At 44.5% G+C, this 26,996-nt stretch overlaps 1 protein-coding gene across 1 annotated transcript in view; it reads left to right on the top strand.

Annotated features, from left to right (window-relative positions):
* The window catches only part of LAMC1 (laminin subunit gamma 1), a gene marked incomplete in the record, with an annotated part of 2,174,645 nt that overhangs the window by 1,752,791 nt on the left and 394,858 nt on the right, over positions 1 to 26,996 (top strand). Inside the window, 2 exon segments of the mRNA XM_044085382.1 lie at positions 8,987 to 9,143; positions 25,673 to 25,878. Of these exon segments, the coding sequence (XP_043941317.1) occupies positions 8,987 to 9,143; positions 25,673 to 25,878 (363 nt within the window).

Here is a 26,996-nt window from a genome sequence, read left to right as displayed (position 1 = left end):
CCAAAAAGAAGTTAGCGGTTTATCTGTCCATAAAAGCTTTTCAACATAGTTTTGCCCCAGGAACTTTATAGATTTGGACAGACAAAACCACACTGATGTGGTACATAAACAAGAGGGAACCCCCTCTTACACCTTGTGCAGTCTCATAATGAAGATTTGGATGGTAGTACAGGAACTAAGACTAATACTTATAGCATCCTACATTCCGGGGCAGAACAGTAACACTAGCAAGCTCTCTAAGCAGGCACCTTCTTGACTAGAGCAAATAGATGCTGGAGAGTGAGAGAGGGAGTAATATTCCTGGACTTAACCTTACAGTGAGGAATTCCCTCAACAGGCCTCTATGCCTTTCACCAAAACAGACAATGTTATGTAGTCCAATCTTGCCTACATTCTTACCCATGGGTTCGGAGCCGAACCTCGGCTCCGACTCGGCCATACTCTAGCTCGAAGTCTTTCAATTGGCTGGACTAAAAGGTATCCCATACTGCACTGCTTCTTTCCCAGATCTCGTTTGCCACTCGCAAAGCTCAGATGTGGTTTCGCTCTTAGCTGTGGCTAAGTATTACTTTTGTGTCTTAATTGACTAATTTTTTGCTCCAAAAGCTATTTTCATAGCTGTGTCTGCGTGTGTGTTGTGGTTGTTAAGCAGTTTTTGTGCTCCTTTGTTTCTTTATTTACTTTACTGGTACCCCGTCAGCTATCTCCCTACGAGCTAGGCCCGTTTCAGTTAGAGGACCTAGTCCTCCCTTGGTTGTCCGTTTCCCTTCTGTTTGTCTTGTGCTTAGGTACCTATCACCTCTGGGCTAGGACCATTTAAGTTAGAGGACCTAGTCCTTCTTAGTGTTGTTTGTCCTTCAGGACCGTTTGAATTAGAGGTCCTGGTGTGTTGTCTGTAGTTTTAGTTTTTGTTACCGTGCTTTTTGCTGGTTAGTCTGTGGTGCCGTATTTAGTATCCTGCCTACTATGTCTAAAGATACTAAATAACATAAGCCTTCAGGCTTCAAGAAGTGTAGTAAATGTGGGTACAAGATGTCTATTACCGATGGGCATTCGGTGTGTGTTTATTGTTTGGAGGCTATACACCTTCAGGAATCTTGTGCTTTTCGTCATGCGTTCAGCCCTCATGTTCTTCAAGAACGGAAGAGCAAGCTGGTACTGAAGGGTCTACTGAAACCCTCCTTTGAGGAAGATTTAGAGAGGTCTTCTAGTGCTAAGTCCTCTCCCGCCAAAACATCTAAAGCAAAGAAATATTCTCCGGCTCCGTCTGTACTATCAGAGCCTCCGGAGAAAGTTACCAAATCTACTGTGGCATCCTCGGCTCCACTGTCTTCGGTGCCAAAGGAAGTTTCTGAAGCTACAGGTCCTACATCGGCTCCCAGTTTTTTGGAGCCGGTGACAGAGATGCTAGCTCGGAGCCAGTCTCCAGTTTTTTGACCTGTCTCTCCTCCTCGAGGGTCTCGTTCTGAGAGGAGGTCTAGATCTCCCACCTTGTTCTCTAGATCCTCCAGGACACTCTCTGATGTAGATGTGGATAGAGTGGTGCAGAGACTGCTCCAATCACCGGTGCTGGCTAAATTGCTTTCGGCTCCAGCCCAGTCTGCTCCGGAGCCAGTCACCCATCCATCATCGATAGATCCTCCAAGCAAATCCCAGCCTTCGGAGCCAGAGCGGTCGGCGCCGTATGATGCTTCTAGGTTGGCTCCGATGGCCCATCCCGGCTTGTCTGCTCCAATCTCAGCTCTGACCCTGTCAGCTCCGTCCACGGGTTCCAAGACTCATGGTTCCTCGATCGGACCCAAAGGGGAGGCCTCAGGACACTCTTCGGCTCCCAGCCTCCCACTCGGTGCTTCGGCTCGAGTGAGCCAGACACTTGCTTCGGCTTCGGACCTTGTCCCCTCTGCTCCGAGAGATTCCACGGTTAGTCGATCTTCGGAGCCGGGGGGACCAGCTTTCGGGGTCATGCGGAGCATGCTTGCCAGATCCTCAGCTGCATCATACAATTCTGACTCTCTTCCCCCTCCAACCGTGGTAACAGTCTCTTATCGCCCTCTATCTTTGGACAGTTGAGACCCAAGGCCTCCGGTGACACCCATGAGTGGTCCCCCATTTTCTGTGGGCCCACCAGAGTTTGTGCCTGAGGAGCCCCCCAGAAAAAGAACGTGCAAGAAGAAGCATTTAGACTCCCAGGAAGAGTCTCTCACGTCAGACACTGACCTTGAGGAATCAGAGGGGTACCCCATGTTGTCCTCTGAGGATATCTCCTTTTCTGATATCCTAGAGATCTTGAAACAGAGAGGTGACTGGTCCTCAAAACCCCTCTCTGAAGAGGAGTCAGTGTTCCTGAAGGCCTTTAGGGCTCAGCCTTCTGCCTCTTGGGTCTTTCCACCCTTCGACGAACTGCTGGATCTGGTTTGTCATAGGGTGTGGGAAACCCCTGACACTGTGGAACCAGTCCCCAGGAGACCCAACAAAATTCTGTCCATTCCTGCTGACAAAGACTTTCTTACGAAAGCCGTCCCAGTAGATGCCATGGTGGTGGCAGCTGCCACCAAGAAGGAACTGGCTGAGACTTCATCTACCGTCCATCCCCCTAACAAGGAGTCTAGGACCATGGACCAGTATGGGAAGCGTATGTTTTTTTCAGTGGCCTTTACTCTGCGGTCGCTGAATTTCTTATCACATTTTACAAGGCTCCAAAGAGATCTCCTGAAAGAGCTTGGAGATGCTCTTTAAAGTAACATATCTGACGCAGTGGCTCAGAAGATCAATGTTCAGATGTCTGCCTTAAATTCTATAACTAACTCCTCCTGAGGCTGATCTCCTACGCAGCCAAATGAGCGAGTAGGGCAACGAGTTCCGGAGTTTCTCTCAGGAGACACTCCTGGATGCACCTTTGTAATTTCGTGGAGGCTTTTAAGTCTACATTCACCAACTCCCCTTTTGATGGTTCCTCCTTGTTCGGAACCAAGGTGAAAGACACTCTCACTAGGTGCGAGCAAGAGGGTAAAACTCTGTCTGCCATGGGAGTCCATTTTTCCATGCCTTCTGGACCTTATCCCAAGAGCTAGAAGGGTGGGAAAATGTGGTTCAAGAAATCGCAGAGATTTTTCCCTGACGCACAAAGTGAATCCCCCTCCAGCGGCAGAGTAGGGGGTGGCAACTCAGCTAGACGTCGCCCTAGAGGCAGAGGAGGCCCGCGTAACCAGGGAGACCACGATTCCTTTCGTGGTCCTTCCTACCAGTGCTCCTGATGGGAGGCCCGACTGCGGTTCTCCGGAGCCAGTCGGGGGTTGCATCTCACTATACTCAGATGCCTGGCAGCACATCACTCAGGACCAGTGGGTATTAAAAATTATTTCCGGAGGATATCACATTCCATCCCCCCCCCCCCCACCACCGCCGATCAAAAGAATCCCAGATGTTCCACCCAATCAAAGGGATTCCACAGCTTCAGAAATTCAGAAGCTGCTAGAAAAAGGAGCCATCCAGCATGTCCCCTCAGACCAGCTTGGATTAGGGACTTACTCCAGATTCTTTTTGGTGCCGAAAAGAACAGGGGACCTGAGACCCATCTTGTATCTCAGCCACTTAAACCTCCACGTGAAGAAGTCCATGTTCTGAATGGTCACATTGCAATCTATTCTCCCATTGTTGGAAAAAGAAGTTTGGATGTGCTCCATCGACCTCAAGGATGCTTACTACCGTATAAAAATGGACAGGACATCCAGAAGTCACCTACGCTTCCGGCTGGGAGCCAGTCATTTTCAATTTTGAGCCCTGCCCTTTGGTCTCACCACAGCCCCCAGGGTGTTCACCAAGTCTATGGCAGTAGTGACAGCTCACTAGAGACGTCAGGGATTCCAAGTGTTTCCTTACCTGGACGACTGGCTCCTCTCTGCCACCACCAGGCATCTACTACTACAGACCAGAGACCCCACGGTCAATCTCTGTCAACAACTGGGTGTCACTCTAAACTGGGAAGTCTCCTTTATAGGCACTGAATTAAACACCATGCACAAGAGGGCGTTTTTACCTCAAGAAAGGATTCAAGGTTTGCAACAACAGGTAAACGCATTGCTCCCTTTAAAGAAAGTAAAGGCAAAAACGGTTCTGAAATTGTTAGGGATGATGGCCTCAACAATTATGCTGGTCCCTCTTGCGAGGCTACACATGAGGCTCCTTCAGTGGATGCACTTCGCCCAGTGGTCTGTACAAAATATGCCGCTTTCTCATCTCATAATGATCACAGACAGGTGCAAGCAGGATCTACGCTGGTGGCTTCACACCAGCAACCTCAATGCAGGGAAACCCTTTGTTCCATTCCCTCCTGTTGCCACAGTGACCACGGATGCCTCCCAGATGGGGTGGGGGGGTATTATCTTGGCAGGACAGACAAAGGCATGTGGCAAGAAGATGAGATACATCTGCATATCAATGTCTTGGAGATGAGAGCAGTGCTACTAGCGTTGCAAGCACTTCAGAACTTTCTTCCTCTCGGGACTATTGCGATCCACTCAGACAATATGTCGGTGGTATGGTATCTGAACAAACAAGGTGGAACCAGATCTTATCCCCTTTGCAGAGAGGCCATGCAAGTGTGGCAGTGGGCAGTGTCTTCCCAAAGTTTTCTTGTAGCAATGCATATTCCGGGGAAGTCCACCAGCGTAGATCCTGCTTGCACCTGTCTGTGATCATTATGAGATGAGAAAGCGGCATATTTTGTAGAGACCACTCGGGCGGCGCAGTGGTGCAGCGGTTAATGCTGTCGCCTCACAGCAAGAGGTTCTCCGGTTCGATTCTCGGCTGGGGTGCCTTCTGTGTGGAGTTTGCATGTTCTCCCTGCGTTCGCGTGGGTTTCCTCTGGGTACTCCGGTTTCCTCCCACATTCTAAAGACATGTTTCTGGAGCATTTCTCCCCGGGCCTCCCCTGAAAACAGGATCCGTGGAACCTAGTCGGACTTTCCCAGTCAACAAATGTTAAATAAATAAAAAATAATAAATAAAAATAAAAATAAATAAGTCCAATGTGATAGCCGACAGGTTGAGCAGAGCTATTCTTATGCCTCACGAGTGGTCCCTGAACAGTCAAGTTGCGGAGCAGATTTTCTGCAGATGGGGTCAGCCTTGCTACGACCTATTTGCCAGTCCCCTCAGTACCAAGTGCAGCAGCTACTTCACCCTTATTCCCCCTCAGGGGGAGTCACCCAGGGATGCTCTGGTCCACGATTGCCCCCCCCCCCCCCCGGTCTACTGTATGCCTTCCCTCCTTTTCCCCTGCTGACAAAGGTTATTCAGAAAGCGCAATCCTTGGGAAGCAAAATGATTCTGATGTCTCCACACTGGCCTCGTCAAATTTGGTTCCCCTTTCTCCATCCCTATCTTATGGACCCACAACCAGACCTACTGACTTATATGTCAGGGCAGTTCCATCCCTCTGTTCAAACCCTCCGGTTGACAGCCTGCCTACTCCACTTCATCACCGATCAGGTTCCATCGTTTTTCTCCGGAAGTGGTTCTTATTCTATCTTCTTCCGATAAGCCTTCAACCAGGAAGATTTATTCCAGTAAATGGAAAAGATTCTCCATATGGGCTCATGAAAGGCAAATTGATCCTTACATAGCCCCGATCTCTTCAGTTCTGGATTTTCTTTCCACGCTTTTCAATCAAGGTTCAGCAGCTGCTACCATAAAGGTCCAGTTGGCGGCTATTTCCACTTTTCATGTTGCCAATGAACCCAGTTTATTGGCACATAGACTTTGTAAGGCATTTTTGAAGGCCACTGTGCTGCTTCGCCCTCCAGTCTTTGAACCGGTTATGCCTTGGGATCTAAATTTTGTGCTGCCATGCCTCACCACTTCCCCCTTTGAGCCTGCAGCTACTTGTGACAAGAAATATTTGACTTGGAAAACTATCTTCTTGGTAGCCATCACTTCTGCCAGACGTGTCTCAGAGCTCCAAGCCTTGTCAATAAGACCGGCTTATTTGATTTTTCACAGGGACAGGGTTTCCCTCAGACCAAACCGTTCCTTTATGCCAAAAGTGGCTTCGGTTAGTAATCTCAACCAATCCATTGAACTGCCCGTATTTTTTACAGAGTTCTCTAATAGGGCAGAGTTCAAATTTCACCATTTGGATGTTCACAGGCAGTTGTGCTTTTATTTACATAGAACAAAGGATCTTAGAAAATCAGACCAGCTGTTTGTCTCATTTTCAGAAAACAAAATTGGGTCTCCTGTTTCTAAAGTAACTTTGTCTAGATGGATCTCTGGTTGTATTTCCTTCATTTATGCCTCAGGTGGTAAGGATTTACCATTTAGAGTGAAGGCTTATTCTACCCGATCTATGTCTACCTCTACAGCATTTCAGGCCAGGATGTCTGTGGACGATATTTGTGCTGCAGCTACATGGGCATCTCCTCACACCTTTATTACTCACTACAAATTGGATTTGGTATCCAGAGGCAGATCTTCCTTTGGTTCCACAGTGCTCAGGAGTATTTTCCACTGAGCCTTCCAGGGTTCAGGTGCTGGGGACGCTGTCCCACGGGTAAGAATGTAGGCGAGAATGGACTACATAACATCAAGAAGTTATGTACTCACCATAACATTCGATGTATGTAGTCCATCTCGCCTCACATTCTTGCCAACCCCCCTCCATTCCCCATCTTGGAGGACCAAAAGGTTAGTTCTGGTTTCAGTACTCCTTTCATTATTGGAATGTTTTTTCCTTCTGTGTGGCATGTGGATGAAGGGGAGTGATTGTGTGATTGAGCTTGCAGCAAACAAGATCTGGGGAAAGGGAGCAGTGCAGTATGGGATACCTCTTAGCCCAGCCAATTGAAAGACTTTGAGCTAGAATATGGCCGAGTCGGAGCCGAGGTTCGGCTCTGAACCCACGGGTAAGAATGTGAGGCAAGATGGACTTACATACATCGAACGTTATGGTGAGTACATAACTTCTTGTTTCCAGAGGTTCTTCTGCAGAACCCAACAAGCATGGAAATGGAGAATCTAAACTTTCTCCTTCAAATGGCCAAATCTGTTCCTGTATGCTTTTCCACCTTTACCTCCGATTCCAAGGATCCTTTTAAAAGTCAGGATGGACAGGCCATGCATGAATGCCATAGTCCCCTTTAGACCAAGACAACAGTTCTCCTTCCTCTTTACTCTCAGCAAAATGAGAATCTTCACCCTCCCGGTGGAAATAAATCTCCTCACCCAGGCCAGGGGCTCTGTATTCTATCCTCACCTGGCCACACTCAAACTGACATCCTGGAAAATTGAGTTTTGACATCCAAAATGTAGATGACTACTCTGAAGTGCTAAACCTCCTGAAGGAGGCAAGGAAAACCCACCACTAGAAGGTCCTACTTAGTAAAATGGAAAGGATTCTCATGTGGCGCCACAGCAGGAATACTAGTCCTCCTCAGGTAGACATCAGTTTAGTCTTGGAATACCTTTCTGGGTTTGTTTAGCCAGAGCCTTTCTTGCTGTAGTGTTAAGGTGCATGCTTCTGCCATCTCAGCTTGCTTTTCATGTTCACCTGTTTACTCCCACCCCCACCTAAAGATATTCTTGAAAAGGGTCATTCACTTAAGGCCCCCCAGAGAGAGCCTGGTTCTTACTTGGAATCTCAGCTACATGCTGAAAAAGCCCATCTTGCCTCCCTTTGAGCCAGCAGCATCTGTCCCTATTTCACTGTCTTTCACAGCAATAGAGTAACTCTCAGAACTATCCCATCCTTCATGCTCAAGGTGGTAGCAGAACTTTCTTTAAACCAGGCTATCCACCTTCCTCTCTTCTTTCCTTATCTACAGAACAAAGCAAAACAAGTCCTGCATTCTCTGGATGTGCACTGCCAAATCAGGTACTATCTAGAGAGGACAAAAACCCCAAATAGAGCAGAGCAATTGTTGGTGGCTTTCACAAAGGGCAACAAAGGGCAGACGTGTCTCCAAACAAGGCATCTCCAAATGGATAACCAGATGCATTTAGTTCTGTTACACTCACTTTGGCAAACCTGTATCTGGCCATGTCAAAGCCTATTCCACCAAACACAGGGCAGCTACAACTTCTTTCTTCAAAAGGGTACCTACCCAGACTATCCTAGAAACTGTCACTTGGAACTCATCAGTGCATACATTTACTAAACATTATAAATAAAATTTAGACATTGCCTTAAGGACTAGAGAAGGGTTTGCTTTCAAAGGGCCCTATAAATCACTTACCATCCAACCTGAAGCTTTGGGAGTCCTCCCAAGAGTCAGTATTGCAGCATTGACTATGAAGAACATAGTACATTTGTGTCACACACAGTGTAATTGTAGATGTTCAAGTAGATCATTGTTGCAGTACAAACTCCCACCTTCCAGCCCCTCTGTCTGCTGAACTTTTTCCCCTAGATGAGAGCAAGGGGGAGATGGGATTCCTGCCCATAGCATCACCCACTACTTTTCCTCTATTGCCTAATAGTTGCACTAACAAACTCAGACATCTGGAAAGGTCGTGCTGTCCTCAGGCATCAGATTGCTTTTTACTGCCTAGAAAGGCATAAATATTGTGCTGACAGGCACCATTCTTATACCCGGACATCAGTATTTAGAGGTCTGTCAGCCAGAGATGATGCAAAGACTTTGGAAATCAGTCTGGTAGTGGACTTCTGGATGGAAGGTAGATCCAAGAGTCAGTACTTTAACATTGAGCTACTTGGAACATCTACAGTTGTGGTGCGACACAACTGTGCTTTCTTCTCCCTTCTCTTTGGTGACCAGGCCACTAATCGGACTCTGAGCATTACAGTGCAGGCAGGTGTTCCATGCCCATGGGCCAGCGAGATTGCCTGTTTTTCTGTCACATCATTCTTAACAGGTAGTGCAGTTGTGCAGGATTAGTCTCAATTTAAGTTGATAAAAACACATTCAAGACTGGCTTGAAGTTTAATTGCTTCAGATTATAGTTTTATACCTTGGCTTTTTCTTTTTAGGTGACAGAACAGCGTCAGAAACTGAAAGAGTTGGAGGAACTCATTGCAAACTTGGGTACAGGAGATGGTGCAGTGACTGACAAGGCTTTTGAAGAGCGGCTTAAGGAAGCAGAGCAGACTGTCATGGATTTGTTGCAAGATGCAATTAATAGCAAAAGTAGGAAACCTTTACCTTAAGATATTTGATAACATGTTTATGTACCTATACAAGTTTGCAGTTGTTTTTGGAGAGAATTTTTGTAAATGATTTCAAAACTCATGCATGCAGTGTAAATTACAAATAGTGTAATTACAACATGATCAGTTATAGCGTTATTCCAAAAGGAACTATGTATTATAGTGTAATGCATCCCGGTTTTTCCTTTCTTTTGTTACAGTCAGTTATCACTAGGTTTTTGAATTTCTTTTTTCTTGGGGAATCTTTCTGGAAGGTCTTGTGTGTGTTCACCTTCAGTTGAAGGTCTTGTGTGTGCTCACCTTCAATTGAAGGTCTTGTGTGTGTTCACCTTCAGTTGAAGGTCTTGTGTGTGCTCACCTTCAGTTGAAGGTCTTGTGTGTGTTCACCGTCAGTTGATACTCATTCTTCAACATGCATTGTCCAACAAAGGTGTATGGTTACAGCTGCCTTAAGCCTCCGAACAAGTGAGATTTATACATTTGCATTTTACTGTATAAATGTCATAAATCATTCAATAAGTTTTCTTGCTAGGGGACATTAACATTTTGCACTGTTGTTTACTAAGTGTTTGTTAAATGCTTGAAGTGTTACATCTGATTTGTTTTTAAATGCCTGCATTAAGAGGACCTTGGGACCTGAGCAGAGCTGAAGAAAGTTAACACCAACTAGTGGACTAATTGCTGAAGTTAATTTATGAACAAAAATGCATAGTACTTAATGCAGTGTTACTGCTACATTAGTTGAGGTTGTATAGACCCGATTATGTAAAAGTTAACAAAACAAAATCACTTTTTTTAATTATATTTTGAGTTTTGTGTTTGGAAATCCTGACTGACACACACTTATCTCACTGTCAAGAAAAGATAGAGGTGTGGGATGGTGACGTAGACCATTAACAAAAAGGGGAAAAAATAGCTAGCAGATAAAGATAGGCAAAGAGTTGTTATACTGTCTACATAGCCTGCCTGACAGTACAAGAGTTAGATGTCCTTCTTTTCCAATGTTGCAGTATTTGTACTGTGGGATTTCCAGCCCTCAGTCAATCTGATGTCGACTCTTATATAAAAGCTTAAGCCTGGCTGCTGCAGGTGCGTGGGACCATCACACATAGGGCCATAAACCAGGGACTGTAAATGTGATGTCTGCACACACAGACCCCAGAACTTTTCAGCCGCAGAGGACGTATGCTTCAACCATTCCGCTCCTTAGTCCAGTGATTTCTGATAAAGATAAGTACCCCATTGGGGTTCTCATTTTTCTTATTACTTGTGCTTGGTTGCTGTAGGTTTTGCTTAGCTACTTAGCCGATGTCTGAGAAAAAGAGCAAATGTAATTGTGGGCATCAGATACCGCATAAGGACTCACACGACAAGTGCGTTTTGCTTAGGTGAGGAGCACTACCATAAGGCCTTTCCCATTTGTCAGTCATTTGTACCAAAGACCCTACACAGCTGTCTGGCAGCTTTAAATTTGTATCTAGCGAATCAAAGATTGAAACGCCTTGCTCACAGAATGGATCCCGAGTTGGACACCCAAACTGAACAACCGAGGAAGAAGGTCAAGGATGTTCTTCGTGTTTCACTGTTGCAGTCATTACATTTGGGGTAATCTGCTGGCAGGTTGCCCTCAGTCGGCCTGAATTCCAAAGTCTTGGGTTCTGCGTCGGTTGCTGTCTTCTCTTCCATGACGTCAGGTCGTCAGGGGTATAAAACATGCAGCCGACGCCATTTTCTTTAGTCTTTCTTGCCGCGCGGTGCCCGAAGCAGAAGCATTTTGCAAGTGCCGGTCGGCCGACTACTGAAATATTCGAGTTTGAGTTTCAGAACCGAAGTCTTTACTAAAGCTAAGTACCCCATTGGGGAAACTTTTTTCTTGCTTTTTACCAATGTCAGAAAAAGTTAATAATTGTATTACTTGTGGGAAGCAAATACCTCATAAGGATTTCCATTTATACTGTATTCTTTGCCTAGTCCCTGATCACGTGCCTGGCTGTCGGTTTTCTGCTAGATTTAACCAATGCACTATTAAGCGTCTGTATATTTTTGCATCAAAATATTTTGGAAACAGATTTAACTACCCAGAAATGTCATCGGATAGCAATCCAACTACCGGAGTACATAAAAAACGCAAAGAAAAGGACAGAGAAAGGCAGTCGAGATCCAAAACCGACGACAAAGCTTCTCCTAAGCCAGTCGCCGGTTCGCCGGTACTCAGTGAGGCACTTTCGCAGCCCCTGATACCCGCTACCTTCGAGTCGCAGGCCTCTACCGACACCCATGTGGTGTCCGGCATGCCGCAAGATACTCAAGGTATTGGACCGATGGATGTATCTCCCTCGGATGGGTCCGGAGCCGCTGAGCAGGCACTGGCTTCTGAGGGTGTATTCAGACCTCAATATTTATATTTCAAACCGACGACAGCTGCAAAACCAAAAGCAAAGACAACTTCTAAAACTAAAAAAACGATGCCTGAGCCACGTGCACAGGCCTCTGCCTAAAAGACAGGTGATCAAAATGGCTGAAGACCTTATTACCTTGATCAGGGGTACCCATCCCCCTCCAGATAAGAGGCCTAGGCAAGACACTGATTATGAATCTTCAGATCAGGTTTTTGTTTCTTCTGATTCCTCTTCTGATCAGGAATTATCTATATCTCCCTATGAGGATTCTGATGCTGAGGAGTCTTTTCCATCTGCATCTCCTCCAGAGGATTATTCATTTGGAGAAACCTTGCATACTTTGAGGGAGCATTTTCACTGGGAGAGTCAAGATTTCTCAGAATCAAAAAAGAGGCTCAGGGATTTCCTCCTTCTCCCTCAGCATAAGCCTTTAGCCATTCCCCCTGTTTTAGATATTGTGGATGATGTGTTTTCTGATTCAAGCTTGACCCCTGACTCCTTACCTCCAGCTCCCAGTAAGCCTGACAGATATTACAGGGTCCCTGACTCACATAAATTTTTATTTAGAAACCCTGCTGCTGACCCTGAAACTATTTCACAGGGTCCAAAGGGAGTTAAGGCCTCAACAGCAAAAAACCCTACCCCCTCTGACAGAGATTCAAGGGCACTAGACAGATGGGGAAAAAAGGTTTATACATCTGCAACCTTGGCAGTCAGGGCCTTAAACTGTCAGTTTCACATGCTTAAGTACCAACAACATGTTATGGGATTGCTGAAACAGAAAATTATGTTGATTTCAGAATGTGCAGAAAATAAAGAATTGCAGGAATTATTGCATGCAGCTGAACAAGTTGGAAAGCATACTTTGCATTGTGGTTTTGATTCCTTAGAGGCCTCCTGCACGGCCGCAGTTACTGGATCTGTGATTAGGAGGCATGCCTGGTTAAAGGAACAAAATTTGCCTGATCATGTTAAAGCTAAATTGCTAGATGCACCTTTACAGCATGATTCTTTGTTTGGTATTAAGGCAGAAGAGCTTTTAAAGAAAATGGAAGACAAAGCTAAGTCTATGCAAACTGTTAAAGACTTCTTACAAGTGCAGCCACCAAGATTGAGTAGACACTGGCCTACAAAAAATTGGTCCTTTCCTGTGTCAGACAGAGCTCAAAGGGGCAAATCCAGACACCCAAAGGGTTCCAGATACCAGGCGCGATATTCATACAGGTCAAAGCAATGGGGCGCATTTACCTCCAGATCAGGGGGAGATAAAGCACAAACCTACAGAAAACAGTCCCAATGACTTTCCTCTGCTTACACCAAGCACTTATCTTTTGACAGCACCCTTAGGGGGAAAATTAGCACTTTTTGATCAGAATTGGCAGTTAATAACCCAGGACAAGTGGGTACTAAACATAGTATCACAGGGATACAGATTCCATTTCCACACTCTGCCAATGGCAAACTGTTGGCCAGATCTGCCCAAAAATCAATGGGCAGAAGCACAGAAACAGGTTACGTCCCTCATGGATATGGGGGCCATTCAACCAGTACCAGAGCAGGAAAAAGGACAAGGTTTTTACTCAAGACTGTTCTTGGTACCCAGAAAGGACAAGGCCTGGCAGCCAATACTGGATTTATCAATTTTGAACACATACCTGGACATTCCAAAATTCAAAATGCTGACTTTGCAGCAGCTTCTGCCCATGCTGGGCAAGAATGCTTGGCTGGTGACATTAGACCTAAAAGAGGCATACCTGCATATCCCAATAAGACAATCGTGCAGACGATACCTCAGATTTAAGGCTGGCTTAATGCATTACCAATTCTCTGCACTGCCCTTTGGCTTATCTACTACGCCCAGGGTCTTTACAAAGTGCCTGGCACCAGTCATTGCATTTTGCAGACAAAGAAGTATACAAATATATCCTTACTTGGACAACTGTCTCATTCAAGCAGAGAACAAGGACACTCTTCTATGACACCTGGCGTTTGTGAAAAGGCTTCTAACATGCCTAGGGTACACTATAAATGAAAAGAAATCACAACTGGTACCCTCTCAAAAGATAACATTCCTGGGAGTAAGCTTGAATACAACTGCCCAGATGGCTTACTTTACGCCAGACAAACAAAGGCAACTGACTACTTACTTCAAACTGATGGCAACAAAAACCCAGTCTTCTGCAAGACAAATTCTGCAGGCTCTGGGCTTCACGGCATCCTGCATCCTACTAATTCCATATGCAACACTGCATATGAGGAAACTTCAATGGTACCTAAAAAGTTTATGTAGTCAACATTCACACAGTCTGGAAACAATGATTCCTCTCATTCCCTGCCTGCAACAGGAGTTCCTATGGTGGGCAATGGCCTGTCACCAAAACGTGGGACGGCCCTTCACTCTACCCCCTGCCAGCCAAACCTTAACAACAGATGCATCAGATTATGCCTGGGGGGCCACATGGCAGGAAGATGCATTCAAGGCATATGGGCAACAAAACAAATGCATCTACATATCAACCAAAAAGAGATGCTAGCTGTTCAAAATGCCCTAACAGCTTTCAAGGACTTACTTCATCCAGGACAACTACTGATAAAGACGGACAACACCACAGTCATGTGGTATATAAACAAGCAAGGGGGCACACACTCATACCCTTTTGCAGATCAGCCATGGCACTGTGGGACACAGCTTTGACCTACCGAATACATCTTCAAGCTCAATTCCTTCCAGGAAAACAAAACACTCTGGCAGACTATTTAAGCAGGAACCTTATGGATCCTCACAAGTGGAAACTAAATCCACAAGTCTTCAGCATGATAACAGAGAAATGGGGGAGCCCAGACATAGATCTATTTGCTTCTCCTCAAAGTTATCAACTGAAAAGATTCTGCACAAGGACTTATCACAGAAAAACATGGAAAGTGGATGCCCTGTCCTTCATTTGGAAAAAACTGTCAGTTTACGCCTTTCCTCCTCTGCCTCTTCTACCCAAGGTCCTCCTAAAAGTCAGACAAGAGAAGCCAAAGATGATATTAATTGCCCTGGACTGGCCCCGCCAATACTGGTACACAATCCTAAGGAACTTGTCTCAATACCCAGCTTGGACCTTGCCTCAAACACCGCAACTACTGTCCCAGCAAAACAATCAGATCCTGCACCATCAACTACAGACTCTAAACCTGGCAGCATGGCTAATCAGGTAATCATACAAACAACACCTCTCAGTAAAGCTGTAATGGATGTCATTTTGGAAGCCAGAAGGCCTAGTACTAGAAAATCGTATGCTAACAAATGGAAGAGATTTTGTGCTTGGAATCAAGCACAAGGAACTGATACAGCAGAACCAAATATTCCTCAGATATTGCAATACTTAACTGAGATGCTTGACAAAGGCCTGTCTTTCTCATCAATCAAAATCCATGCCTCTGCCATTTCGGCTCATTACAACACAGAGCCACCAATCTTTTCTCATCCTTTACTAAAACAGTATCTTAGAGGAGCCAAAAATTTAAGGCCCCCTAGAAGATCACCATTACCTGCATGGGACCTCAGTTATGTGTTGGAAAAACTCACCCTGCCTCCATTTGAACCAGCTGCTACCACTGATATAAAGTTCTTATCATGGAAGACAGCTCTGCTACTAACAATTACTGCAGCAAGAAGAGTTTCAGAGCTACAAGCCCTCATGGCTGTAGAACCTTTTATCATATTTTACCCGGACAGGGTGTCTCTGAGGACAAATCCAACTTTCATGCCTAAGTTGGTTTCCAGTGTGGCTCTTAACCAAACAATTCATCTGCCAACCTTTTATCCAAATCTGCAGAACAAAGGGGAGATAATTCTGCATTCCTTGGACGTTCACAGGCAGCTATGATTCTACTTGAGCAGGATTAAAGCTCTAAGAAAAACTGAGCAATTACTAGTGTCACATGCTGCAGGATCAGAAGGAAAGGCTATTTCAAAGCAGACAATTTCAAAGTGGATAAGCCACTGCATCTGTTTCTGCTATTTACACCATGGTAAACATGTGCCCAAGGGCATTAGGTCTCATTCCACCAGAGCTGCAGATACTTCAGCAGCCTTTCTCAGAGGAGTACCAACCAAAGACATTCTAAAGGCTGCTACTTGGAGTTGTGTTCACACATTTACAAAGCATTACCATTTGCCTCTCTACTGTAAGTCCAGGGCAGGCTTTGCCACTGCAGTGCTGCAGGCCTCATAGCTGCACCTAATGTTGTTTAGCTCCAGCCTCCCAACCATAGCTTTGGGATTCTACCTAAATGTAATGACTGCAAAAGTGAAACACGAAGAACATAGTACAGTTGTTTACACTTACCGTAAATGTAGATGTTCAAGTGTATTCACTGTTGCAGTCCAGGTTACCCTCCCACCATCCCCCCTGTCATTCTGAAGTTTATCTTTCCTTCACTATCTTCTACAACCTATGTGGTGTATTTGCTTGTAGATGAAGGTAAAGTTTATATTGATGCATGTATTTATATATATATATATATATATAATATTGCTACCTTTTTGGGGGCACCTGACATCGGGGGCAAGAAAAACTAAAGAAAATGGCGTCGGCTGCATGTTTTATACCCCTGATGACGTGACGTCATGGAAGAGAAGACAGCAACCGACGCAGGACCCAAGACTTTGGAATTCAGGCCGACTGAGGGCAACCTGCAAGCAGATTACCCAAATGTAATGACTGCAACAGTGAATACACTTGAACATCTACATTTATGGTAAGTGTACACAACTGTACTTTTCCAGGCCTATCTCCATTGCCACTCTGCCATCCTACGTCCCGCTGACTACCGAATTAGGGGCTGAGGGACAGCCAATTCTTCCGTCAGCTTCGACAGATCCTCTGGATGAGGCCATTACTGCAGCTATGGAGAGCATGTCAGCGAACTCAAACCAGACGCTGGCCTCAACCGATGTCAAGGGGGAACCAGTAATTGATCGGCCGACCGAGATCCCTTCTGTTCCATCACAGACCTTGGTTACTAAGCCAACTCCATCTAAGAAAAAACAAAAAAAAAAAACACTTGAGCCCTAGGCCTCAAGACACTCCAGATTGGCAGATGTTCACCAATTCCTTACTGCAGGCCTTTATGGTCCTTAGGCCTACAGGCCCTACTCCCACAGACATTCCATTGCTGAGCCCAGGGCTAGCCTCTGCTTCTTCCCTTCCCTTAATTAGTACTCAGCAGGGTGAAGAAGTAGAACCTGAACTAGAAGACTCCTCTTCTGAGAAATCTATTTCTTATGTGTCTTAGATTGCCTCTCCGGTGGAATATTACTCCCCAGATGAAGACTCAGTTGAGGGTGATTCCCCTCCAGGGGATATTACCTTTGGTGAAACCATCATTAAAATGAAAGAGTACTTCAAGTGGGATACTACCTTGATGACAGATACCGAGAAAAGATATTTTGAGCTTCTACAGCTAGAATTCCCCTCCCCCTCAGCTATTCCCCTTGTTCTACGAGCCTTTCTAGACGCCTTTAATGCTGCATCCAAGAACCCAGGCTCCCAACCACTTGCCCCTAAAAGACCTGATAGATTTTATAAGGTTCCACATGAGCAGAAGTTTCTTGTGAAACCTCCCATGGCTGACCCGGCTGTCATTGCTGTGTCTTCTGACAGACAATCTAGGCAATTACCCTCTGCTTCCCTTTTGCCCACAGATAAGGACAGCAAGACTATGGACTGAATGGGTAAGAAAGTTTATACTTCCTCCACCTTGGCTTTTAGGACTGTTAACTACCAAGCACACATGTTAAAATATGCCTTAGATCTTGTGTCCCAGGCCTCCACCTTGCTGGCTTCTACCCCAGACTGTCCCACTAAAAATGAAATTGCATCAAAACTGTCCTTAGCTACTCAAGTATCCAGGCATATTAAGTGCAGCTATGATGCAACAGAAGCATTTGCCAGGTGTACTTACATCCACATCTGTCTTACGTAGATATTCCTGGCTTTGCCTCCAACCCCTTCCAGAGGACTTTAAATCCAAAAATTTGAATGCTCCTGTAAACCACAATCTCTTGTTTGGTAAGAATTCAGCAGAACTTTTCAAAAATTTACAAGAGAAAAGTAAAGAGCTTCAAGACATCAAACAGTTGCTGGTGTCCCCCTTTCCCAGATACTACAGGAACTAGACGTCCATTGTAAGGAGAACTCCATCTGCATCTCATCCTTCCTCCTCTAGACCTCGTAAAGGTCCAGGAGATTGCCTTACTCCAGACCTCCTAATTCCCAGGGTCCTGCCAAGCAGTCTTTTCCTGACCGAGGAGGTACCACTTCAGCATGACTGCCTGAGTCAGCCCCCTCTATCCTCCCGCCTCACCCTTTGCCTCCCCTTTTGGAAAACAATTACCTCAGATACTTGGGTGCTCTCCATTATCCAAAATGGATACTTTCTTTCTTGGAAGGAAAAGTCAAGGCCAAAAAGGATTCCCTTCCCTCCAAGAAACCAGCTGCATTTATTCCCTCTCATATTGAAAGAACTTCTGACTGTAGGAACTATAGAATTAATTCCCTCAGGACCGAAAGGAAAAGGCTTCTATTCCTACCTCTTCCCTGTCCCCAAAAAGGATGGCCCTTGGAGGCCAATCCTGGACTTATCCTATCTAAACCTGTTCTTAAAGGTTCCTTCCTTCAGGATGCTCTCCCTACAAACCGTACCACCCCTCATTCCACCCAAGGCCTTCATGGTCACCCTGGACCTAAAGGATGCCTACCTCCACATCCCTATCAGGCCCTCCCACAGGAGGCTTCAGCGTTTCACTGGACACTCTTCACACTTTGTTTACCACCTTGCCCTTTGGCTTGTCTACTGCTCCCTGAGTATTTACAGAGTGCCTGGCCCCTGCTATTGCCTACTGCAGAACCAAGAGACTCCAAATCTACCCTTACCTGGACGACATTCTCATTCTGGCAGAATCAGAATCCACCCTGCAAAACCATCTCAAATTCACAGTGACTATTCTCCACAACTTGGGCTTCACTATCAACCTCCAGAAGTCCTCACTTCTTTCGCAACAGGACAGAGTTTTCCTAGGATGCAGAATAAGAACAGACATGATGAGGTCCTTTCTCCCACAGAACAAAGTGCATTCTCTATCCAGCCACTTTCAAGGCCTACTTACAAAGTCCTATCGCTTTGCAAGACAATTTCTGCAAGTCCTAGGTCTCATGGCAGCAATCATTCCCATGTTCCCATTAGCCAGGATGCACATGAGCAAATTCCAGTGGTACCTAAAAGATGTATGATCTCAAAGCCAGCATTCACTAGACAAGCTTATTTCTCTCCTGCCCTGCCAAAAAGCGGAACTAAAGTGGTGGATACAGCAGGTTTCACAGAACCAGGGCATCCCTCTCCAATTACCACCTATCACTCAAACCATACACACAGATGCATCAGACTTAGGGTGGGGAGCACAGTTCAAAGGCTTCAGGGTACAACAGCATTGGGACCCTGCACTTCTAAAACAAAACATCAATGTCAGGGAAATGTCAGCAGGTTTGCTGGCTCTCAAAGCCTTCCTGCCAGCCCTGCAACCAGGCCTGCTACACATCGTGACAGACAGCACAACTGTAATGTGGTACCTCAACAAGCAAGGAGGGACAAAGGTGTACCAGTTATGCCAGATAACTCTTCAAATCTGGGAAATAGCAACCAGACATTACCTTTTACTGCAGGCCTCTTACATCCCCTCTCAGGAAAACAAACGAGCAGACTTGCTCAGCAGAATGTCCTCCCCTCAGCATGAATGGATGTTACACAGGGGAAGCCTTCTTAGACATTGTCCACCAGTGAGCACACCTCAAGTGGATCTGTTTGCATCCCCCAGAACAGACAACTAAACAGATTTTGCTCCAGGGATCACACTCCACTAGTATGGACACACTCCACTAGCATGGAGTGTGAATGCCTTCAGCTTTCCATGGAAGGGAATGTACCTATATGCATTTCCTCCCTTCCCCTTGATACACCAGGTCCTACTGAAGATCTGCAAGGACCAACCAAAAATCCTGCTGGTGACTCCCTATTGGCCAAGGCAACACTGGTTCCCCTTACTTCACTCCATAGCCAAGGACAATCATCACAAGTTACCCCACAAGGTGGACTTACTCACTCAATAAAAGGGATCTCTCATTCACCCTCAGCTGCCTTTACTGGATCTGACCCTTTGGGTGATCAACTTCTAATTCCTTTCAGACAATTGTACTCAGAAGATGTGCTTTCAGTCCTGAGGGAGGCTAGGAAACCATCTACCACAAAATAAATATTTGTCCAAATGGCATAGATTCTCTAATTAGTGTGCACTCAAGGACAGGGATCCCTTTCAGGCTGATCCCTCTTTGGTCCTTAGTTATGTGTGCGAGCTTATTAAGGAAGGACTAGCATATTCATCACTGAAAGTCCACCTCTCTGCCATTTCAGCCTGCTTGCATTTGCAGCCACCTCTGCTCTCCAGACTAGATGTTAAACTTTTCCTGAGAGGGATCTTGCATGTTAGACCACCAAAAAAACCATCCCTCCTCCCTGGGACCTCAACTTTGTACTGGAAAACCTAACCCTGCCTCCTTTGGAGCCAGCTAGCACAGCTTCCCTGCAAATGTGCACATGAAAAAACATCCTTTTAGTGGCCATTGCCTCCGCAAGAAGAGTGTCTGAACTGTAGGCCCTCATGGCCTGTCCCCCTTACACCATCTTCTACCAGGACAGGGTGACATTACGCACTAACCCTTCCTTCATGCCCAAAGCGGTGAATGAGCTATCTCTTAACCAGTCTATTCACCTACCAACTTTCTTTCCCTCCCCTTCTAATAATGCAGAGAGGATCTTTCAGTCCCTGGATGTTCACAGACAACTCAGATTCTACTTAGACAAAACAAAATCCTTCAAAAAGTCTGATCAGCTCTTCATCTCCTTTCATCCTAGGGCTCTGGGTAAGGCCGTCTCCAAACAAGCCATTTCCTTTTGGATCAGGAAAGCCATTCTCATCTGCTACTCTCACCATGGCAAATCATTACCCCTAGGGGTTAGAGCTCATTCCACTAGAGGAATGGCTACCTCTAAAGCCTTTATCAAAGGGCTGGACACAGCCTCACAGGTTCACAGATTGATACTAGGCTATCGGCCCTAGGGCCTATACAAGCCTAGCCATAACAATTCCATGGCTATTTCTTCCCACACTATTTACTTCCCTGGACCTCTGTCTAGCAGGGCGACTGATGTGATCCCTCGGGTGAATTTCCTTTCTCCCGTCCAATCGTCAAGGTTCCCTTTGAAGAGGGCCAAAGAGGCGCTCTGCTTGACATGTATGGGCAGTCTATTCCAGAGTCTGGGGAGTCTCTGGGTCAGGAACCTATCCCTCCCAGCATGTTTTGTGTTTATTGTGATGACAAGGTTTAGATCCCTGGAGCGTGTGGCTCTGAGGATTGGGATTTCTTTCAGTGTAGAGTGTCCAACAGCTCTGGATTTGACATGGCCTTGTATGTTAAGCAGAGATCGCCTCTGAGTAGATGATATGCAACAGAGTATAGCTGGAGTTTAAGGCAGTCAGCATGGGGCATCCGCTTTAGGCCTGTGATTCTTTTAGTGAGGTATTTCTGCGGCCTTTCCAATTGTTGCAAATGTCTTGAGAGGTACATACCAAATGGGGCGTTGTATTCTATAATGGGTCTAATGAGGGATGAGTACAGTGGGACAATGACCTCCTTTTTTTCTGGATGAAAAGCCCTTGGTGATGAGGTGTGCCACATAGAAGGATTTCCTGACTGTTGTGGCGATGTGGTTATCGAAGGTGATACCACTGTCCACCTGTGTTCTGAAGTCTCTTATCACACTTTCGGTGTTTACTGCCACCTATGTGGTAATTCATGAGTACATATTTTTTCCCAAAAGGGATAACTATGCATTTTTTGGCATTGAGCTTGAGCCCATGGCTCTGGCACTGTGCCACATAGAAGGATTTCCTGACTGTTGTGGCGATGTGGTTATCGAAGGTGATACCACTGTCCACCTGTGTTCCGAAGTCTCTTATCACACTTTCGGTGTTTACTGCCACCTATGTGGTAATTCATGAGTGCATATTTTTTCCCAAAAGGGATAACTATGCATTTTTTGGCATTGAGCTTGAGCCCATGGCTCTGGCACCAATCATCTGTTTCTGTAAGGCCCTTTTGTAGATTATCCACATCATTTGGGGATTCAATAATGGCTCCCAGTTTGCAGTCATCTGCGAATGTTGTTAGCCAGAGTCCCTTAGTGTTGGCCTGTACTTCAGAGAAGTAGATGCCAAACAAGAGCAGTCCCAGGACTTGGGATCAGTATATTTAATGCCATTCTGTTGTAGCTCAGAGCAGATCTGAGCATTGCCATTTAGATTCTTGACATAGTTATAGAATGCCTTGTGGTTGTCTTTGGAATCTTTGGCAATTTTATGTAGGTAACTACTCCATCATGGAAACTGCCACCTGGTCTACAGTTCACACTTTCACTAAGCACTACAAGCTAGATCACATCTCCAGGGCAAGAGAACGATTTGCCAGGGCAATCCTGCATGGAGTCCTAGAATCCGCCACATCTGCCCCCTCCCATCACTCATTCTAAGCTGTGGTACTCTCTCATAGTATGAAAACTGCAACATAGGAATAGAAGGACATAGAATAGTTGTGTAAAATCTTACCATAACCATAGATGTCTTTCTCTTCCATGTTGCAGTATTCCTTCCCTCCCTCCATATACCCCCCTTTTCCTTTTATGGATGCTTGGTCTACACCTATGTATCCTCTCCCCACAGGCTATTCTGTTCAGCCCTGCAGGGACATTTGCTCTTCTGCTTCTCTTTGTGTTTATACTCATTTGTTTGGGCTTCAAGTTCTGAGGTTTGTGCGTGCAGACGTCACATTTATAGTCCCTGGTTTATGGCCCTACGTGTGATGTCCCATCACCTGCAGCAGCCAGGTTTAAGCATTTGTATAGGAGCCGATGTCAGATTGCTGAGGGCTGGAAATCCCACAGTATGAATACTGCAACATGGAAAAGAATATGGTTATGGTAAGATTTTACACAACTATTCTTTTTGCTTCACTACTTGTGCAGAGGTATGATTGGGTGAATGTCTTTACATATTCCAAGCCCTGCAGGATTTCAATCTGTTTTTTTTTTTCGAGTATGCCCAGATACGACTCCAGCATGTATTTTTGCCAGTTTGTAGAGGAAGTGATTCATTACTAAAGAGGTGACATGTTTTACAAGTTGTGCTTCCATGATCATTTGAGGATGCTCTAAGCCAGCCACCTTGTTTGATTGTCTTTTGGACATGGTTTTAATCATTGTCAGAACTCTGAAGATGAATTTTAGTACTTCGTCATTAGCAATGTGTTTAGCTGATCCTCTGTCATAAACCTTGAATTCTTCAGTCGTTTTCTTCTAGGGTAATCTGACTAATTCTGCTCTTTCAAGGGAATTGTTCTGGTGGGGTAAAAATATTTATGCATCAACTGAATGTAGAGTTTCTTGTACTATGGGAATTTAGGTTTCAATGTCATTTTCTCAGAAAGCCAATGATGTTTTCCAGATTCCTTCACTGCAGAGGCATTGAAATACTGAAGACTTTCTGTATTTGATCTTTTTTCCCATGGGCTTGTGATGGTGTTAATATATTTTGAATATTTTGCGTGTTCTCTTTACTAGCTGGAGTGTAATTATGTGTCTCCTGAAGATATGTTTAGTTTTGTCTCTTAATGTCATTAGTAACTGACGATAAACTTGTAGTCTGTGCTACATTACAGCAGTGCCTCTATTTTGGTTTATTCACATTTGATTGTTTGCTGGTAACTGGATGTATAGCAATGCCTGTTTTGAGTTGATTTGGCCATCAGGTCATAATAATGGAGGATCTCACAGCAGATATTTTGCTAGTGACTTTCAGTGTTTAATTTTTGCTTCTGTTTGTTGTGATGGTTTAGGTTACCTGTAGTATTAGCCACAGTTTCTTTTCATTTGTTTTCCATGTTCAAACTTGTTTGTATTGTCTTGGGTGATAGAGTGGGCATTATACACATTCAGACTGCCACGTTTCTTCTTTTTGCGTGTTTTGAAAATTACTTTCCATTGCTTTGTAAGTCTATTAAGCTTGCTTTGTTTTTTGGTGTCTGTGCCATGGAGTCCTGCAGGCTTCATTTAGTGCTGCTGTAAGTGGAGGGCTGCTGCTGTCTCGAGCAGTTTGTGTGTGCTTTTGTATTTGCTTGTGGCATTTTGGACTGTCAGCAATGGCAAATATGTATTGTTATATTCCAGTAGAACCAGGGTGATAGGAGGAGTTGTCTTCACTGGAAAACTAGGTTTTGTGATTGTCATCAAAAACACTAACTTGGGTAGTAGGGTGGAGGCTTTTAAGGAGACCCTCTATTCCTTGGGGGGAGGGGGGAGCAGAGCTGGCAGAGATGAGAATTTCTTAAGCAAGCAGCTCAAAAATAAATAACACATTTAATAACCTTCTGACCCATTATTGATGGATTTACTGCATATCACAACTCAAATGGCATCAGAAGTACTCGGTCAAGGGATATAAACCTGTTCAACAATATCATCAAAATGGTTTGGAGAGACAGATGTGTCTGTCAGAGGACACCGTTGTTGTGGAACAAACTCCCCATCCACATAAAATTTCATCCCTGCCCATTTTTAAGCACAACTTGGATGGAAAACAGAAAGTTTTCCCCAGGTCTACTTCCTGTACTACTAATGGACATGGGTAGCTCCTAAATGCTTTATATCACATGCATGGGTCTCCTCTTTTTATCTAAGGTATGATCCCAGTTGTCCTCATTAGGGGTAAAATATAATTGACTATGAGAGGAGTAAGGCCAATCTGTAACCAAATGGGATAGGTTATTTTGAGCGCAAAAAAAAGAAATTGGCTATGCTTAAAATGGCTCACAGAGGCATATAGCCTAGTCCTTACCTATGAACTTAAAAAAAAATGAATTAACAGACTTTCTAAGAATATAACTAGTTCCACATTTTTCAGGAAAAAGGAGGGGGTTGATGATGATAATTTACTGTTTTTGCAAGCTATTTTGATAATTTGAGATTTGTAATATAGTGCAATTGCCACAATCCCCCAAAAAATCTTACCCGACTTAGTGAAAACTATATTGTAAAGCTGAGTCTGTTGAATTGTTTTATAGGTAATTTTGCACGTGTGCAGTTTGTTCTCTCTAGTACTTAATTCATTATCGAACGCACGTCTTAGTAGTAGTTAATTTTTACCAGCAGAATTTCTGAGCTGTAAGGCTTTGATGTACAGCCTGCCTTGTATGGTCTTTAACAGTAATAGGTAACAGTAAGAACTAATTCATCTTTCTTGCCTGAGATAGTTCAGCTCTTTCTCTGAATCATTCCATAGAGCTGCCAGTTTTTCCATTACAGAAAAGTAAGAAGAAATACTCGAGTACATTGGATGTATAGAGACAGCTGAGATACTCTAGACAGAATGAAAGAAAGCTTGAGATCTCATCTTTCTTGAAGAGCAAATAAGTCCTTCTTGTTTACTATCACTAAGTAAACTGTGTCTGAGTCACTTGCCCAGTGCACTGCCTTTTGTTGTGGTCAACTCCTTGCACATACCTTCCTTCTCACTTTTCCGAATGAATGCAGGGATATAGCTACAAAATTAAAAAAAAAAAAAAAAAAAAAAATTCGAACTTCCCCTGCTGGCTGGCTGAGTGATGGTCCTTATAGTTGATCCTTGCCTCTGTAATGGAGAACAAATGGCCCAGTTAGCCGGTTTGAGGAAGGGGGTAGAACTGATGATCCACAGGCAATGGCCACAAAGTGAGCAAAAAAAGTCACTCCAGAATTATTGCCTGTTTGCACTGATGCATACTTTACACGTTGAGACTGAAGGAGTCCAAGGTAAGATTACAGGGTAAAGTTTGTTAGCAACTTGAAACCTGAGCCCTCTGTGCTGTATGGCCAGATATCTGTTGATCTTATCATCTGTTGTTTTTCTTATAACAGTATGAAAGCAACTTAACATTTTATGAAACGAAAATTAAATTTTTTTTTTTTTACATTACAGATGTAGATCAAGGGTTGATGGACCGTCTTGCAGAACTGAACAACACATTGTCTGCACAGTGGGAACGCTTGAAAAACATCAGGAAGGCTGTGAACGGTACAGAGGAGTTAGCAAGGCAGTCTCGCACTCGGGTACAGGAGACTGAGCATGTGATTGAGAATGCCAGAAGAGAGCTGGATAAGGCAAAGGCACTTGTTGCTAATGTGGTAGGTGCAAATGTTTTTTAGCACATCTTCCTCCGAGTAAGAAAGTTCCAGGGTAAGGTTTCTCTGAGCTACAGTGAAGTAGAATGATCTGTATAACCTATAGTAAGATGCCATAGGGGAAGTTACCCCACACTTAACTTGTCTTAGCTGTGAAGTGTTATTATGGTCTTAAAAATGTGTATAAAACCCTTACAGTGAAAAGTAAAAGTACAGATAACTTAAATTTTTTTTTATGAAAGTGCCAACATTTGTTAACTCTTGACATGAATCTTAACCCCCATAGGATTTTTCTAGGTAGTAGCTGACAGCCAAGTGACTATTCATTTTTGTGTAATGTCCACTAACATCACTGGTCCCCACACCTTCTTAATTTATTTCCCCTCACTGATCAGCATGCACAGTTTCTTTGTGATCATTTCTCATTTAACTGTTGTCTTTTTCAGTGCTTTGTCATATGGATAAAAAACATACTGTACTGGTACATTTTATGAAGTGTGTGTGTGTGTACTGCAGTTGTTTAGTTCATAGCTTTATGCACCAAACTACGTTTGGGCATTGTGTGGTGGTTAGTGTACTTTATAAGGATTTTTGCAGTAGAATTCATAAGCACCGGGGAAAAAGCCTCTTCTGTCCATTAGTGCAAGTGACCAAACTCTGAGAGCTTTTGATATTACCCAGCAGGCTGATCATCTCTCCACTGCTGTCACTGTTGCTGTCATTAAAGGTGAGCTCAGCCTATGGCTTATTTCATTCTTTTTCACCTTCATCCAGCGTGACTGTGCTGGAAAAGATTATCACCTTCACTTTTTTTGTCTGAGTCCTGATCACCTCATTGAAACCTACAGAAAGTGCCCTTTCATTAGAAAGAAAATACCAAGAATTGGAGGCAAATCATTAGTGGACTGTTTGGAGCACAAACTACAAACGAAATACAACAGCCAAAAAGGAGACCCTCCAAAAATGTAAAGAAATAACAAACCAGGGTATGCCAAACCACCAGATATTTTAATGAAACATAAGCACACAAAGCTTTCAAAGCAAGCTCTTTATCAGTGGAGCCAAAACAGTAGCTCTGTGGTGAGAGGTTTCCACCTCTTTGACCCTGGCTGGATCTCCCA

The sequence above is a fragment of the Protopterus annectens genome, chromosome 10.part0 (genome assembly GCF_019279795.1).
Source record: "Protopterus annectens isolate FY-2018-M chromosome 10.part0, PAN1.0, whole genome shotgun sequence".
Lineage (NCBI taxonomy): Eukaryota > Metazoa > Chordata > Ceratodontiformes > Protopteridae > Protopterus > Protopterus annectens.
The sequence above is the reverse complement of the archived record's forward strand: the minus strand, read 5'-3'. Positions and strand labels throughout refer to the sequence as shown.